The following is an 18,074-nucleotide window of genomic DNA, read 5'->3' as shown; positions in this document are numbered from 1 at the left end:
CCATGTACCCCAACCCCTGATTGTCATTACTCCAGAAGTGCACCAATCCAGAGTTTTATTGCTCATCCATCTTGCACTTTACGTGATTTACAGGTTTAGACTTGGTGATGACTCACATGCATAACAATTCAATCAATCCAATATCAATTCAATCAAGTAAAACAACTTTTCAATTTCAATTCTTGATTTATTGGTGGCAAGCAACATTTATTATTCATTCCTTTACTACCTCGGTGTATAAACACCTTGAGTGCATAAGGCACCCCAAACTCGTAACCTTGTCTTATAAGACATGAACCATTCCTTTACACATCCTATTTCATTAAATCATGAATGAGTAATAGTTGAATCATTTCACCAATCACATACCTTTGCCTCTAAGCACACCTTGCATAATTAGTACATAACCAACAATTGCAATAATAAATAATGCACATCAAATGAAATTCACAATGTATAACCATACAATTTTAACCCAGTCATCCCTAGACATGGTACTAAGTTCTCGATCCATCCTTAAACATGCACCTAAAAGCAAGGTTTTGTAACTTGTACGTACCTTGAGTAAACGATTCGATTGGCCACTTTAAAGACTAAAAATCGCCTTCTACAAAGTCCTCTCCTAAACCAATTAATAAGGAATAAATCAATACCAAAGCAATTAAAATTACAGCAATACTAAAGTATTTAAAAACCTCTCAAATCATTAAAATAAGGTCCTTAAATTAATCCAATTAGCCAAAACTAATAGTACAACATCCCAACTACAAGTTTAGGTGTTAAAATCATGAAAATATAGTGTTTAATAATAAATTACAGCAACTTTAATGTGGTAAAATAAATCTGAAAATTTGGTTTAAGCATATAAAATAATCCCATAAGCATAATTATTTGAAATAGTCATTATGTAGCAAATTAGTGTGTTAAAAACCCAAGAATATATCAATTCAATGCAATTAGAGGCTTCAAAATAAAAACATAAAATCTGAAAATTATTTTTAAGGTTAGAATATAAAGTTCAAAGCTTTTTCAATCACAAAATACTCACAATAATTATTTTATAGGTTTAGAAGCATAAAAACATGAAATTAACACTACTTGTTCATAAAAATTGAAACTTTAATAAATCTGAAAATTTATATAATAATTTAAACATACAAAAACCCATAAATTTATAATCTTTTATAATCTAAACATACTATCAAACTATAATAATAAGAATTCATAAACAAAATTTAATAAAGATCAAAACTTTAATTAAATAAAACAAGAATAAGAGAAGGAGAAATAAGGGAAGGAGAAGGGAGGAAGGCAGACTGTTGCTGCTGGTGGTTCGGCTGGAGGCGCGGCGGTGGCTGCTGGCGGCAGGGGTGGCAGCTCGGTGGTGCTGCTGGCGGCAGCACTGTAGCAGGTAAGGTTTTTTTTTTTTTTTTTTTTTTTCTTCTTCTTCTCTTCGTGAAAACAGTAGGAAGTAGAAGAGTGTTTCTTTTTTTTTTTTTAACGTGAGATTTGAGGGAGGAGAGCTATAAGGGTTTTTATTTTGGGCTTTTTAATCTCCTAATTAAATTAGGATTGGTATTCCTAAATAGGCTAGGATTATTAATAAATATAAAAAAAAAACACTACTTTATTTTAAAAACTTCCATAAAATAATTTATTTAATAAAATTACCATAAATATAATTATAAGAGTAACATATAATTAAATTATAATTAAATTAAAATTTGGGGGATTACAATCTACCCCTCTTAAAAGAAGTTTCGCCCTCGAAACTTAACCCAAAAACCATAATTTTTCAAAATAGCTCAAACTTTTGTGTTTTGTATTGCTGTAAATTGCTTGCTTCTTAACAAACATACTTAACAAATCGGACTTTGTACTCAATGAACTCATATTTGGCTTAAGTGTACATACTTTTATTGTATGTAAACGCAATAATAATGCATAATGATAACCAAAAACATGTAAAAACGTGCAAAATCAAGCAATAAATGGTATAATTAAGGTAAAAGCGCGAAATTACATCGCATTCTTCCCCCCTCAAAAGAAAAGAGTTACGCCCTCGTAACTCACCTCGTCAAATAACTCGGGATACTTGTTTTTCATTTCTTCCTCGGCCTCCCAAGTGGCTTCTTCATATTCCTTATTAGACCAAAGGACCTTCACTATCTTCACATCTTTGTTTCTAGTACTGCGCACTTTGTGATCTAGTATCTTTACTGGTCTTTCTTCATAAGTTAGAGACTCATCTAATGGAATAGTCTCTGGTTGCAAAACATGAGTTTCACTAGGCACATACTTCTTTAGCTGGGAAATGTGGAACACATCATGCATTTTCTCAAACTCCATTGGCAAAGCCAATCTGTAAGCCACCTTTCCCACACGTTGTAGGATTTCATATGGCCCCACATACTTAGCACTAAGTTTCCCTTTCTTGCCAAATCGCATCACACCTTTTGTTGGAGAAACTTTCAGAAAGACCTTGTCCCCAACATTAAACTCATCATCTCTTCTCTTTAAGTCAGCATAACTTTTCTGTCTATCTTGTGCTGCCTTGATACGCGATTGGATTAGTCTCACCTTGCCCACCATATCCTCAATGAAATCTGTACCCAAAGTAACCCGTTCACTGTAGTCATTCCAGCAAACTGGACTTCTGCACTTCCTTCCATATAGTGCTTCAAAAGGTGCCATCTTGATGCTTGCATGGTAACTGTTATTGTAGGAGAATTCTATCAAAGGTAGGTGATCCTCCCAATTTCCTTGGAAATCTAAAGCACAAGCTCGTAACATATCCTCCATAGTTTGGTTTGTTCTCTCAGTCTGACCATCTGTTGCAGGGTGAAAAGCAGTACTCATCTTCAATGTTGTCCCAAGGTTCTCCTGCACTTTTTGCCAAAACTTTGATAGAAACCTCGAATCTCTATCTGACACTATGTCCTTAGGAACTCCATGCAATCGAACTACATTCTTCACATAGACACTTGCTAGCTGCTTCTTTTTCCAGGTCTCTTTGATAGGAATGAACATCGCTGACTTAGTAAGTCTGTCCACAATCACCCAAATCGTGTCATTCCCAGAACGAGTCTTGGGTAGGCCTGTCACAAAGTCCATGGATATAGAATCCCACTTCCATTCCGGTATCTCCAAGGGTTGTACTTTTCCCATGGGTCTCTTGTGATCTATCTTCACCTTCTGGCACGTCAGACACTTGGATACAAACTCAGCTACCTCTCTCTTCATATTCGGCCACCAATAGAACTCTTTCAAGTCCTTATACAACTTATCTCCCCCGGGGTGAACTGAATAAGGTGTATTATGGCACTCCTCCATGATTTTTCTTTTAATCTCCTCGCACTTCTGTGGTATACACCATCTCTCTTTATATCTCAGACTCCCATCCTCATGAATCTTGAATTCAGTCTCCGCACCACTAGTCACCCGATCCCTAATCTTCTGAAACGACTCATCCTCCAGTTGCTTTTCCCTAATCTCCTCAAATATGGTAGGTTGGATGGTTAAAGCACTCAGTAATCCCTCTAACTCTCCTTGATTGATAACCTCAAGGTTCAGTCTCCTCATATCTTCACACAACTCATTAGCCACAATTAAAGCATTGACATTATGACTCGACTTTCTGCTAAGGGCATCAGCAACTACATTTGCCTTTCCCTCATGATACTGAATGTGGACATGGTAGTCTGTGAGGTACTCTAGCCATCTACGTTGCCGCATATTCAAGTGATCTTGGGTGAAGATGTACTTTAGGCTCTTATGGTCTGTGAAGATCTTACAAGAAACACCATAAAGGTAGTGCCTCCAAATCTTCAAGGCAAACACAACAGCTGCAAGCTCCAAGTCATGGGTAGGGTAATTGACCTCATGTTTCTTCAGTTGTCTCGATGCATATGCGATCACCTTTCCATTCTGCTGTAATACACATCCCAAACCATGCTTTGAAGCATCACTATACACTTCGAATCCTTCTCTCCCATCAGGTAATACCAGCACTGGTGCAGTAGTCAATCGCTCTTTGAGGGTTTGAAAAGCTGACTCACAACTCTCATTCCACTCAAACTTACTCTGCTTCTTCATAAGGGTAGTCATGGGTCTAGCTATCTTCGAAAAATCCTTAACAAACCTTCTATAATACCCAGCTAATCCCAAGAAACTACGAACATCAGTCACATTCTTAGGTGTTGGCCACTCACTTACTGCCTTAATCTTCGCAGGATCCACAGATACACCCTCTTTCGAAATGTAATGCCCCAAAAATGCAACCTTCTCCAACCAAAAATCACACTTAGAAAACTTAGCATACAACTTGTTCTTTCTAAGAGTTTCAAGGGTAGTTCTCAAGTGCTCAGCATGTTCTTCCTCATTTTTCGAATACACCAAAATGTCATCAATGAATACAACCACAAACTTATCCAAATACTCATGAAACACTCGGTTCATCAAGTCCATGAATATGGCTGGTGCATTGGTTAACCCAAAAGGCATGACAGTAAACTCATAATGCCCATATCGAGTTCTAAAGGCTGTTTTGGGAATGTCTTTATCTGCAACCTTCAGCTGATGATACCCCGACCTCAAATCAATCTTCGAAAACACACTTGCCCCCTTTAGCTGGTCAAACAAGTCATCTATCCTAGGTAAAGGGTACTTATTCTTCACAGTCACATTATTCAGCTCTCTGTAATCAATACATAGCCTCAAGCTTCCATCCTTCTTTTTCACAAATAACACAGGTGCTCCCCAAGGTGATGCACTAGGCCTAATGAACCCCTTGTCTAACAACTCCTGTAATTGAGCCTTTAGCTCACTCATCTCAGCTGGTGCCATCCTATAAGGTGCTTTTGAGATAGGTGCAGCTCCTGGGACTAAATCAATGGTAAACTCAAGTTCCCTCTTAGGTGGCATTCCTGAAATCTCTTCTGGAAAAACATCTAAAAACTCATTCACAATGGGTACATCCTCCATCCGCCTACTCTCACTCATACTCAAATCTTGGACACAGCAAAAGTACAATGGACATCCCTTACTCACTAGCTTCTTGACCTTTAAAGCAGAAATGATCCCAAAACCCTTAGGCTTCCCTAAACGTCTATATGACACCTTCTTGCCCAAAGGATCTCTCAACTGCACCCTCTGCATCTCACAATCTATCTTGGCCTTGTATGAGCTCAACCAATCCATCCCCAGAATTACATCCAAATCCCCTAGATTAAACTCAATAAGGTTCGAAGGGAAGATAGCTTCTCCTATTTTCAAAGGCAAGCCTTTGAATACTCTATTACAATGGACAAGTTTGCCAGTAGGCAGACTAACCGACACATCAACATGACTGGACTCAGTTAAGTTTAATTTGCGCACAACAGAAGTAGAAATGAAAGAGTAAGCTGCTCCAGAGTCAAACAAGGTGTTGACAGAGGCAGAATGAATAGAAAAAGTACCAGTAACTACATCTGAGGACCTCTCAGCTTCTCCCTTGCTCATCACAGTCAAGCGTCCGGGAGTGTTGTTTCTTGCCTGGTAACCATTGTTGTTGTTGCCTGAGTTGTTGCTGTTGTTGCCAGATCTGTTGTTGTTGTTGCCTCCATTGCCGAACTTCCCATTCTGACCATTTCCAAACTTCCCATTCCGACCGTTTCCCCTGTTCCCCTGGTTGTTGAAGTTGTTAGGCCTCTGTTGAGTGTTCCCACCATTCCCACCATTTCCCTGTTGTTTCTGTTTGGTGTAACACTCATATTCCCTGTGCCCCTTCTTGTTACAGAACCGACAAGTCACTAAATTCCCATCACAATCTCTCCCAGGGTGGTTTCTCCTACACCTCTTACAATGGTAGGTTCTCTCTCCATTGCTAACAGTAGAAGAGTTGCTAGCAGTTTGGTCACCTCTATCAAATGAGTTCCCATTCCTAGGCCTCTTATAGCTACTTTGGTGCTCTGGTCTCCCAAAGTCCTTCCTCTTTTCCCCGGCCTTGGCAGTCTCTCCCACACTCTTAGAATTTAGGTGGTACATGTGGGCAGCTCTTTCATATACCTTGTCTAGGGTTTTAAATACCTTCCCCGCTAGGTCTTTTTGCAGTTGGTTAGTTAACCCTTGCTCAAACCTCTGAGCCTTCAGCTCCTCAGTGGGTACTACTTCAGGGGCAAACCTAGCAAGTGCCATAAACTTGTTATAATACTCAGAGATTGTCATCTGCCCCATTTCCAGGTTTATGAACTCTTGGGCTTTTTGTTTCTTTAGGAAAGGAGGGTAGAATTTGTCTCTCAAAGCGGTTTTGAATACCTCCCACCCAAAGTTAGGTTTGGCTTTCACTAGCTCACAGTTATCTCTCCACCAAATGTCAGCTTCATCCTTAAGATACATGGCTGCTTGATCCACCTTCAAATTATCAGGGCAGTTCAGTGCCACAAACAATTTGTCAAACTCACGTATCCAGTTCTCTAAGAAGGTGGGGTCAGCACCTCCCCTGAACACTGGGGGTCTCACTTGTGCTAGCTTCTTGAACATTTCTGCCTGGGGGTCAAGTTGATCCCCTCGGTTTTGGTTCAGATTCTCTGCCAACATTCGGATGGCTTCAGCAAGGGCGGCGTTATTGGCCATTGTAGTTTTACGCCTGTAAATATAGGGACATCATACTCTAGTTCAAATACCATACACATATACTCACAGAATCATCATAATAAATATCACATATATTGGTTCAAAAGGGCACCTTGCTTTGCACCCCTTTGTCCCAAGTAGAATCATACAAATATAAACACAATTCACACCCAAATTCAAGTAAAATTAAGAAAAATAATCCCCATACCACGTCACTCTTACTAGCTTGATAATAACCAAAGGAAATATCTTAAAATCTTTATTTCACTAACTTTAACTTTCTTTGGCTCACAAATATTAGTAAAATGAAACTTCTAATATAAAATAATGACTTTATTATAACTTAAATAAAAGTATGAATCCCAAAGAACAATAACTCTATAGCTTTAGCTACTTATTCAAATTAATCATCTAAAGCATACTATAATGAAGTTCTAATAGCTATTATTAATGGCAAGTTGCCTTATTCATGCTAACTATACTCTAAAAAAAAAATATCTCAAGGTATCACATTGTTGTTCCTATCCTTCTTTTCATCATAGTTATTGATATCAAAGTCGGGATCCTTTTCATCATCTGAATCTTCAATAGTTATGTACTTGTGAAGCGGATTAGGATTTCTAGTAGCTCTTTTTCCCGCATTTGGATCTTCCAGTGGTGGTTGTAGCCATTCAAGGTCATCCTCATCTGGAAAGTCAATAAGGGTATAGTCCTTGAACATTCTGTTATAAGTGTTAATCTTATGCTTCTTATTCTTCGCAGTTTTAAACTCATGTATATATTGGTAGTCTTCCTCATCAGGATTATCTGGCGTCATAGTCCTTTCGTACCTCTCTAAGGTATCTTCACTTCGCGCATCATTCTCATCCTCAGACACAACAATAGGGTTGTTCCTAGTAGCATTATTCGTGCTTCCAGACGTGCTTACTGAATCACTCATCTCCTTTCTACGTCATCCCAACGCAACCAACATACAAAAGCATAACACAAGCACATCACAAAAAAAAACATCAATTAAGACATTAATTACTAAATGTTAGATAAATAAGAAAAATGACACTCCAAATGACAATAAAATGTAAAGATATGTATGGAATATGCATGCATTCCCTTCTTAAGTCTACCCAAAGCTCACCAAGTAGACAAAATAAACTTCAAAATCATTTTAGATAAAACATTTCAAACATACCAAGTTTCGAAAAATCACTTTAGCCTTTGAACTTAAATCCTCAATGTTAGTTAGTTAGGCGCCTAAGACATGTTAAGCTAATTGGCTTTTAGTGGTAATTAAATCTAAACCTAAGCTCCCAGATACCACTTTGTAACACCCCAATAATTCTCTCTTTAAACCTGTGAGAAACCTGTAAATAACCTGAACAAATCCAAGAGAATTACTGGAGTGCTACCGCCACGTGTTCAAACGTTAAGGCTATTACAGAAGTTAGCAGCGGAAAACCAAAACAGTTTAAATAAACCTCAAAGAAAAGTATTACAAGTTGGAACCTTTAAGGCCCTTATTCAAAACCCAAAAGCATAAGTAAGTAATTAAAATTCAGTGTTAAAACAAACTTAAACCAAAAGAAATGGTGTCAAGTGGAATCGCGTTAAATAAAATCAAACTTGCAAGAAATGCGAAAATAAGCAACCAACTCTCTACTCAAGATCCCACAACCCTGATGAATGCTCCATGTGAGAGAACCTGTGGTTATTCTGCTCCCCAATATTACAAGTGTAAAAATTGGATCGTCACAGGGTCATTTGAAGGCGAAGGCCATGACCAAGAAGGACACACACAAAAGCACGCAATCAGCAAAGCTGAGTACATACAAGCTGCAAGTAAAATAAGGAAATACTTAACATGCTACTAATAAACAATCATACGCATAAGTAGATCACAAACTCAACACACGACTCGATTATTTAATTTATTAAGACTCCACTAGCTAATAGTAGCTAACTCATTTCAATTTATTCATTGGATTTAGCAATAGACAAGGTTGTCCAACCCATGTCCCATTTGGAACATCAATAAAGAAAAACCCCATGCCTCCTTTCGGAAACATCAATAAACATCCAACGACCACGGGCGCGACTCCGTGACCGTAGTTAGTATGAGATCTCACCTAACTCCTAGTTTTATAAAAAAAAGTATTTGAAATAAGAGACTCGTAGATCAGACGGCCTCGAGAAAAGTACACGGCTAATACCCCATGTACCCCAACCCCTGATTGTCATTACTCCAGAAGTGCACCAATCCAGAGTTTTATTGCTCATCCATCTTGCACTTTACGTGATTTACAGGTTTAGACTTGGTGATGACTCACATGCATAACAATTCAATCAATCCAATATCAATTCAATCAAGTAAAACAACTTTTCAATTTCAATTCTTGATTTATTGGTGGCAAGCAACATTTATTATTCATTCCTTTACTACCTCGGTGTATAAACACCTTGAGTGCATAAGGCACCCCAAACTCGTAACCTTGTCTTATAAGACATGAACCATTCCTTTACACATCCTATTTCATTAAATCATGAATGAGTAATAGTTGAATCATTTCACCAATCACATACCTTTGCCTCTAAGCACACCTTGCATAATTAGTACATAACCAACAATTGCAATAATAAATAATGCACATCAAATGAAATTCACAATGTATAACCATACAATTTTAACCCAGTCATCCCTAGACATGGTACTAAGTTCTCGATCCATCCTTAAACATGCACCTAAAAGCAAGGTTTTGTAACTTGTACGTACCTTGAGTAAACGATTCGATTGGCCACTTTAAAGACTAAAAATCGCCTTCTACAAAGTCCTCTCCTAAACCAATTAATAAGGAATAAATCAATACCAAAGCAATTAAAATTACAGCAATACTAAAGTATTTAAAAACCTCTCAAATCATTAAAATAAGGTCCTTAAATTAATCCAATTAGCCAAAACTAATAGTACAACATCCCAACTACAAGTTTAGGTGTTAAAATCATGAAAATATAGTGTTTAATAATAAATTACAGCAACTTTAATGTGGTAAAATAAATCTGAAAATTTGGTTTAAGCATATAAAATAATCCCATAAGCATAATTATTTGAAATAGTCATTATGTAGCAAATTAGTGTGTTAAAAACCCAAGAATATATCAATTCAATGCAATTAGAGGCTTCAAAATAAAAACATAAAATCTGAAAATTATTTTTAAGGTTAGAATATAAAGTTCAAAGCTTTTTCAATCACAAAATACTCACAATAATTATTTTATAGGTTTAGAAGCATAAAAACATGAAATTAACACTACTTGTTCATAAAAATTGAAACTTTAATAAATCTGAAAATTTATATAATAATTTAAACATACAAAAACCCATAAATTTATAATCTTTTATAATCTAAACATACTATCAAACTATAATAATAAGAATTCATAAACAAAATTTAATAAAGATCAAAACTTTAATTAAATAAAACAAGAATAAGAGAAGGAGAAATAAGGGAAGGAGAAGGGAGGAAGGCAGACTGTTGCTGCTGGTGGTTCGGCTGGAGGCGCGGCGGTGGCTGCTGGCGGCAGGGGTGGCAGCTCGGTGGTGCTGCTGGCGGCAGCACTGTAGCAGGTAAGGTTTTTTTTTTTTTTTTTTTTTTTCTTCTTCTTCTCTTCGTGAAAACAGTAGGAAGTAGAAGAGTGTTTCTTTTTTTTTTTTTAACGTGAGATTTGAGGGAGGAGAGCTATAAGGGTTTTTATTTTGGGCTTTTTAATCTCCTAATTAAATTAGGATTGGTATTCCTAAATAGGCTAGGATTATTAATAAATATAAAAAAAAAACACTACTTTATTTTAAAAACTTCCATAAAATAATTTATTTAATAAAATTACCATAAATATAATTATAAGAGTAACATATAATTAAATTATAATTAAATTAAAATTTGGGGGATTACATTTTTTGTCAAAATCGGATGAGTTTAGAACCTGATCGGGATTAAACGGGATTAATATTAACGAACGGGAATCTATAAATTAAAACACGAATTTATGTGTTCAAAATAATCTGGAATTAAGTTAAACTAATTATTAGTTATAATCACCAAAATTTCCAAAATATCATTACTATAAAAGCCCTAAATCAATTGTTCATAAAAACCCTAAAAATCAAGTCTTTAATAATTTTAAAACCCTAACTTATAATTTTATGAAATCTGAAAATAAAACACTTTATTATTTAAAATTTACAATCTTTAATCATCAAAACATAATTATGATACTAATCAAACATACTTTGAATAATTAAAACCAAAACCCATAAATAAAATCATCAAAATAGCTAGAATGAAAAGAGGAGAGAAAAAGGAAGAAAATAAGACTAACCTTTTTGTGTGGGAAATTTTGGGGATCTAGTAGATATATATAGTGTAGGGTAATTAGTGTAGGTTTGGGCTTCATATAATCATGAAATTTAAATGTTGAAATAGGTGGCCCAAAAGTAAAAATAGGGTGATTGGGTATGGGTTATATTTGGATTAAATACTTGTTGACCCAAAATATAAACACTTGCTTTATTAATAATTAAATAATTAAAATAGTTTGACCCAAAATATATTTTATAATTAAATAAATAATTTATAAAATACATCAAAAATACGGGGTATTACAAGAACAATGACTAGAAGATCACTAGATTTAATCAAATTCACCCCTCTTTTCAAGTGAAATATCTATTGCTCTGTATGGATTGGAGAGGAATAAAGTTGATTGGGAGAGAAAAAAAAAGTTACTCGTACTAATTAATAAGTAATTCTTAACAAATAAGAAAATGTTGCAATTAACTATAAACATAAGAAAAAGTCAAGTATAGATTAATTAGAATTGGAGAGAAGTTTTTTTTAGTTGTTCCAATTTAATAAATTGCATGTTTGTCAACGCACAGCTTTGATTATTAATATATATATTTTTAATTATCTTTAAAAACAAATTATAATGTAATCATAATAGTATTGCTACCGGGAAGCCAATAGAGTTGCTAATTGGTTGGCAAGCTGATTGGTTGGCAAACTATGGGGTTACTATGGAGCAATCTTTGGTAATTTTTGATGCGATCCTGGAGGATCTTCGGGCCGTTTAATTAGAGGATCTGAGAGGAGTGACGATGCCGAGGATAGATTAGTTTTAGCTACTTTGTTTTTAATTTTTGTTTTCTGTTATTTTTGTTTTCTAGTTTGCTAGTTTATCGTTGTTTTGGGGGCTTGCCCCTCGACCCTTGTGTTCACCAAAAAAAATAAAAAATAAAAAATAATAGTATAGATAGAATCTTTTCTGTAAAAAAAATAATAATAATACTTCCTCCGATTTATTTTAGTTGACACCATTTGATTTTTACACTATTCACATACTACACTTTGACTCGCTTTTGTGATTTATAGATACGATAAAATATAATCATGTGTGATCTTGTTTGAATCGTTTATATGTATATTTTATTGATATCCACTTTTTATAATTTTATAATGTTGATAATTGAAGTTATTAAGCGTTAAAAACATGCGTTGGCAAGCGTCATAATAGAAAGGTGTCAACTAAAAAAAAACAGAGGAAGTAGTATAGATTGAGACAAATCAAGTACACTTTTAAATGAATTTTTTTAAAATATATTTAGTAAAAATTGTGGTCAAAATAAGTATTTTAGGGTGTATAAAAAGTCAAAGTGGAAGAATTGATAATTAACGGAGAGTATATATCTTAATATTGTCATGGGCCACACCTAGAGGTATCCTTACGCCCTTGAAATAGATATCGCCTGATATCAGAACTTGAGTTGGGTTGGTACTTACCAGATCAAGTTAAAATGGGTTAATTCCACTACTTGGATCAAACCAAGTTAGGTCATTGTCAAGCTACGTAAGGTTTTTGCTTGCTCGAGTATAGTTCAGGTTCGAACAGGGTCTTATTTGGTAGACGACACTCTAGCTACTACAATAGGTTTCAATTTTGTAAACACCTTATAAAATTGTGAACTTTGATCAATACCTCAAAGATGGATCATTAATTTATCATACTTCATGCATGATTGAAATGCATATACTTCATGTGTCATTAAAATGCATATACTATAATCGTTTGATACAATACACTCGTAATATACAAGTCCTCGTAACCCCGAAAGAACCATTTTGCCTTTTAGCAAAACACTACTCCCTAGCCCTCGTCTACTTTCCGTATCATCTCCTTTCAGCCGCACTTCCCACTTAAAACGAACATATTCACATTCACTTTCACTCCCATTTTCTCACTCACTCATTCTCCGCCATTTCCCCCTTTCTTCTGCTCAACTCCACCACCATCAATGGCGGCAACTTCCTCATCAATGGAGTCCCTAATCCTCAAACTCCACGAAATTTCCGCCGTCAAATTCGGCAACTTCAAGCTCAAATCCGGCATAACTTCCCCAGTTTACATCGACCTTCGCTTAATCGTATCATACCCTTCTCTCCTCTCTCAAATCTCCCAAACCCTAATTTCCGCCGTCGCCGCCGCCTCTCCTCCGGCGACCTTCGATGTCATTTGCGGTGTTCCTTACACTGCGCTTCCTATCGCCACCGTCGTCTCCGTCGCTAACGATATCCCCATGCTTATGCGCCGGAAAGAGGTTAAGGCTTATGGTACTGGGAAGCTTATTGAAGGGGTTTTTCAGGCGTCGCAAACTTGCCTCATTATTGAAGACCTTGTTACTAGTGGTGCTTCTGTTCTTGAGACTGCTGCTCCTTTGAGAGAGTCTGGTCTCGTTGTCACTGACGCTGTTGTTTTGATTGATAGGTGAGCGCTCTTTTTATTTCGATGTATGGTACACTCGAGTGTATAATAGAACTTAACGTAGTCGGAATAGGGTACACCCCGGGTGTAGGATGGGGAATTGATATACATTAAAGCTAATTTAATTTCCAATTTTAATGGATAGGTGAGCGCTTTAGTATCGATTTTCACTTATGGTACACTCGGGTGTATAGTAGACATTATGTAGTCCACAGATAATTTTTAACTTGTTGTACAACCTGTATGTTACACCCGGATGTATAATGGAAATTAACGGGTTATATATGAAGTGATTGACTTTGCAGCTGATTTGATTTCCAGTTTTTATTGATTTTTGCTGGATTCATTTGATTAGTGTTTATGTAAAGTGATGATAAAATCTGAAGTTAATACTATGTTTTATTAAATTTGAGAACATATTGGTTGATGGCTGTTGAATATAAATATTGGTAACTTTGCATTTGCAGGGAACAGGGAGGAAGAGAAAATTTGGCCGAAAACGGGATAAGATTGCACTCATTGTTAAAGTTGAGTGAGATGGTTGGAGTTTTGAGGAGGTTGGGTAAGGTAGAGGAAGAAACGGAGAAGATGGTGTTGAAGTTCTTGGAGGAGAATAAGAAGGTATCGGTGCCAAGTGTGGTGAAGGAGAAGGTTGGAGGATCGAAGATGGGTTACGAGGAGAGGGCTAAGTTAGCTAAGAATGAGACTGGTAGGAAATTGTTTGAGATTATGGTAAAGAAGGAGACTAATTTGTGCTTGGCTGCTGATGTTGGTACAGCTGCTGAATTACTTGACATGGCTGATAAGGTATTTTTTCTTGCTATTATATACATTAAACTTTGAAGCTGGTACTTTAGCTTCTTCTCATTGTACAGCATGTTAAAGTATGGCGCATTTGCGCAACACTAGCAATTAATTAATATTCAACCATGATGAACATCTTTTTTGGTGGCAGATAAAGTTATCCTCTCTTCTTGGTCCTTAGTAGTTCAAACTTATAAGGATTATCTGTTGTAGAACTCTGATGAAAGTGCTGAACTGTCTCATATTGGTTTCCTTCGCTAAAAACTTTTAACATTTCATGATTTTTCTAATCTAACTTGAATAGCTGAAATATCCTAGTGGAAACTGGCTATTTTACTTTGACTTGATAAGCAAAATTTCAATTGTTTTGGTGCATATTGTAGTGTCAATTGTCAAATGTCCTACATGTGTTCTGACTAGAACTTAAATTTGGAGTCTCAGCAACATAGGGCAGAGGTAACATTGTTCTTTGGACCTAAAGTGTAACATTGAGTTTTTTTATGAAAATTAACATGAAGCCGAATCCTATTCAAGAGATGCATATGCTTTCCTCCAAAACTTTCTATGGTTTACTCTGGTAATGGAGGTGCTAGTCCTCCTTAAGAGTACTTGTGTATGATGGTTATATCATTAAGTCATTAACATATGAACCTATGAATTTTCCGATATGGTTGTCTTGCATTGCCTCAATTTTTTAAGACAATGGTGCTGATTTCTTCCTAGTAAGCAATGTCAAAGGCCATGCCTTGAATCATTTATCTGTAATTACATTTTGATTTGACTTAACCTGTTTGCACACTTTATTGCAGGTTGGACCAGAAATCTGTTTGTTGAAGACTCATGTTGATATATTGCCTGATTTCACCCCAGATTTTGGTTCTAAACTTCGATCGGTATGTTGTGATCATATCTTCATCCTAATTCCATCCCCCCCCCCCCCCCCCCCCTCTCTCTCTCTCTCTCCCCAAATCCCCTTCTACAGAATATGTCATTATTTGTTTCTTAGGCAACTGTTTTGCCACATTGGCAACTGAACTTGACAGATTGCAGACAAGCACAATTTCCTAATTTTTGAGGATCGCAAATTTGCTGACATTGGCAACACCGTAACTATGCAGTATGAAGGGTAAGAGATCATATTTTGCTCAAATTTACTCTCACATTCTCACAGTGTTTATCACCTTGTCTCTCGACTCCTCTGAGCTTACCACTTTGCTTGTTTCAGAGGTGTCTACCGCATCTTGGACTGGGCTGACATAATTAATGCTCACATCATCTCAGGCCCTGGTATTGTGGATGGTCTTAAATTGAAGGTATGCTTTTCAGATCAAGTCATTTAATACATTCAGCTTTTCTGGATTTATAAACATTTGTCAATAATCATTTTCCTGCTGAATTTCAGGGTTTACCTCGTGGTAGGGGCCTCTTGCTGTTGGCTGAAATGAGCTCTGCTGGTAATCTTGCAACAGGAGATTACACAGCAGCAGCTGCAAAGATTGCCGAGGATCATTCAGATTTTGTTATAGGTTTCATCTCGGTTAATCCGGCATCTTGGAAATGTGGACCTTTGAATCCATCCCTAATTCATGCTACACCTGGAGTTCAAATGGTTTCTGGTGGTGATGCTCTTGGCCAACAGTACAACACTCCACACTCAGTATGATTCTTTCTTGTTACTCCATATTTTCTGGGAACAGAATACAGATAGTTCAAATACCACGGTACCACCAGAAATGCTAAAGAGTTAATTGTGGTCTGTTACTCTGATATATAGTTGTAGGACCCAGGTGATGTACCTGTTCAAAGTCATATAAGTATATAAAAGTATTGATTCACTAAACTAGTTATAGAACTTGATATGGGTAAAATAATTAAGGCCATACTGATTTTAAAAGTACATGTAAATTTAGATGCCAAAAGAAGGACTATTCTTGGTAAAAGAAATCTATGCATGTTGCATACCGTTTACCAGGCTGCTTTATATTTTAATTAAACTGGCTACACTATTGCAGGTTATCTATGACAGAGGCAGTGACATGATAATTGTTGGTCGTGGAATCATTAAAGCAGCAAATCCTGGAGAGGCTGCTCGTGAATACCGAGTCCAAGGTTGGAATGCATATTTGGCAAAATGTACGTAAATCAAACAAGTCTGCTTGGACATGCTCAGTTTTGCATATTGATGGCCTGACTTTTCCAATAACCTGGAACTTTGTTCAAGGAAGACCTGAATCGGTCTACACCGATGGTTCAACTGTAAGGTTCAAATGTATTTTAGTTAGGGCCGTGTTAGGCTTTTGATCTGGCTTGAGTTATTGTGATTCTCTTTGTAATTTAGAATGATGGTATTGAGCCGCTATTCTTGAGTGCTGCATAATTCCTTGGACAAATTGCGCCCCATGTATCTCTATATTTGAGTTTACGAAAAAGTAAAAGTTTAATAAATCCAGGTTACTGCAGTTTTATCTCAATTGATGAGTAAAATATAGCTATGTTGATCCACCTGTAAAAAATTTATGGTAAGAAATTACTCCATGATTATGCAGATTGGATGCCTTGTTGCAAGTAGAGCTCGCAATTTGAGTTTATGGGTCCTGTTTGAGCTCATAGAATTCACAAAATTTATCAAACATCATGTGTAATGTTCGTGTTTAGGTTAGTTTCGTGTTCTTCTTATCTCAAACTTGTGTCTTTCAGTAACTTTGTACTTCGCATCTGTCGATTTTGGTTGTGTTGTCACGAAAAGGTCAATATAGACTTAATTGCAAGGATGCATTCCTAGCTGGAGACCCAAATAATTAAGTACTTAGAGCATCCACATTTTAGGATAAATGTTTCCAAAGTGACTCTCCTCATTTATGCTTGTGCAATGTGGTAAATAAAAACAATGTAATGAGAATGATAGAGATTAAAGACAATGGGAGGTGATAAGAAAAGGTATGCTTTGAAATCTCACATTAAAACTTCTCTTTTAATATCTTTGCTCTTTGAATACCCCTTGTAAGTAATAAAGTACTCCATTCTTTTTAAGTTGAAGCATTTTGGCTTTTCATACTGTTCACAAAATATGCTTTGATTAACTTTTATAATTTATAATTATGATAAAACGTTGTCACTTGAGGTATTATTATAAATGTCTCTTAATCTTCATTATATATTTTTATACTGGTTTTTTTTTTTTAAACTTTTTGATAATTAGAGAAATTAATTGTTGAACTTGTGTGCTAATAAACGTGATAAAAGATACATGTCGACTTAAAAAGGACGAATGAAGTATGAGTATGACACTTAAAGACTAGTTGTCTTTGTACACATTACACAAATGCCTAAGCCAAGTCATATTGAAATTTAAATGTTACTCCGTACTTCGTACTTACACAATTGTTGAGTGATGGAAATAGTTAGGAATTAGGAGCTGTACTGTTTAATTGTTTATGAAATTTGGCATTTTACGTTTTAACATTAGTAATTGAATGTTTCCTCTGCAGCTGCCTTGCCCTATCCGGCTATCCTAGATGTAATGAATCACTGATTCAAGTGTCAAAGCACCCTTGCATTAATTCGTCTGTTGCCCATTGTTTAATATGCTTCCAACATTCAGTGATCTCTAACATAAATAATTAGTGCAACTTGCAAGTAGGGCATTTGGCATGTTGCTTGAAACCAATTGCCTAAGCCGTGCAACTTGAATTCTCCAGCGTCCGTATTATATAGTTGTGCGTACCAACGAAGTTTCGTGTGTAACAGACGCACTCGTCTTACAGTGGCAAATGCCCTGCTTGCCTGTATTATGTACTTGTATAGTAAACGCACTCGTCTTACAGTGGGTTGACAATCACCATTGCTAA

At 36.2% G+C, this 18,074-nt stretch overlaps 1 protein-coding gene across 1 annotated transcript; it reads left to right on the top strand.

The window, feature by feature from the left end:
* The first annotated feature begins 12,848 nt into the window (after positions 1-12,848).
* On the top strand, positions 12,849-16,678 carry LOC145595517 (uridine 5'-monophosphate synthase-like). The gene is made up of 7 exons (XM_081651935.1): positions 12,849-13,425; positions 13,890-14,229; positions 15,036-15,119; positions 15,270-15,352; positions 15,452-15,539; positions 15,629-15,883; positions 16,239-16,678. The coding sequence occupies exons 1-7, from the start codon at positions 12,956-12,958 to the stop codon at positions 16,365-16,367; spliced, it is 1,449 nt and encodes a 482-aa protein (XP_081508061.1). The 5' UTR covers positions 12,849-12,955; the 3' UTR covers positions 16,368-16,678.
* The last annotated feature ends 1,396 nt before the right edge of the window (positions 16,679-18,074 follow it).

The sequence above is a fragment of the Chenopodium album genome, chromosome 19 (assembly GCF_948465745.1).
Source record: "Chenopodium album chromosome 19, dcCheAlbu1.1, whole genome shotgun sequence".
NCBI classification, from domain to species: Eukaryota; Viridiplantae; Streptophyta; class Magnoliopsida; order Caryophyllales; family Amaranthaceae; genus Chenopodium; species Chenopodium album.
The sequence above is the reverse complement of the archived record's forward strand: the minus strand, read 5'-3'. Positions and strand labels throughout refer to the sequence as shown.

Coding starts and splice junctions, on each gene's coding strand:
- LOC145595517 (XM_081651935.1), top strand. CDS start 12,956: ATGGCGGCAACTTCCTCATCAATGGAGTCCCTAATCCTCAAACTCCAC. Junction 15,353..15,451: donor GTAACTATGCAGTATGAAGG/GTAAGAGATCAT, acceptor TGCTTGTTTCAG/AGGTGTCTACCGCATCTTGG. Junction 15,884..16,238: donor AGTACAACACTCCACACTCA/GTATGATTCTTT, acceptor ACACTATTGCAG/GTTATCTATGACAGAGGCAG.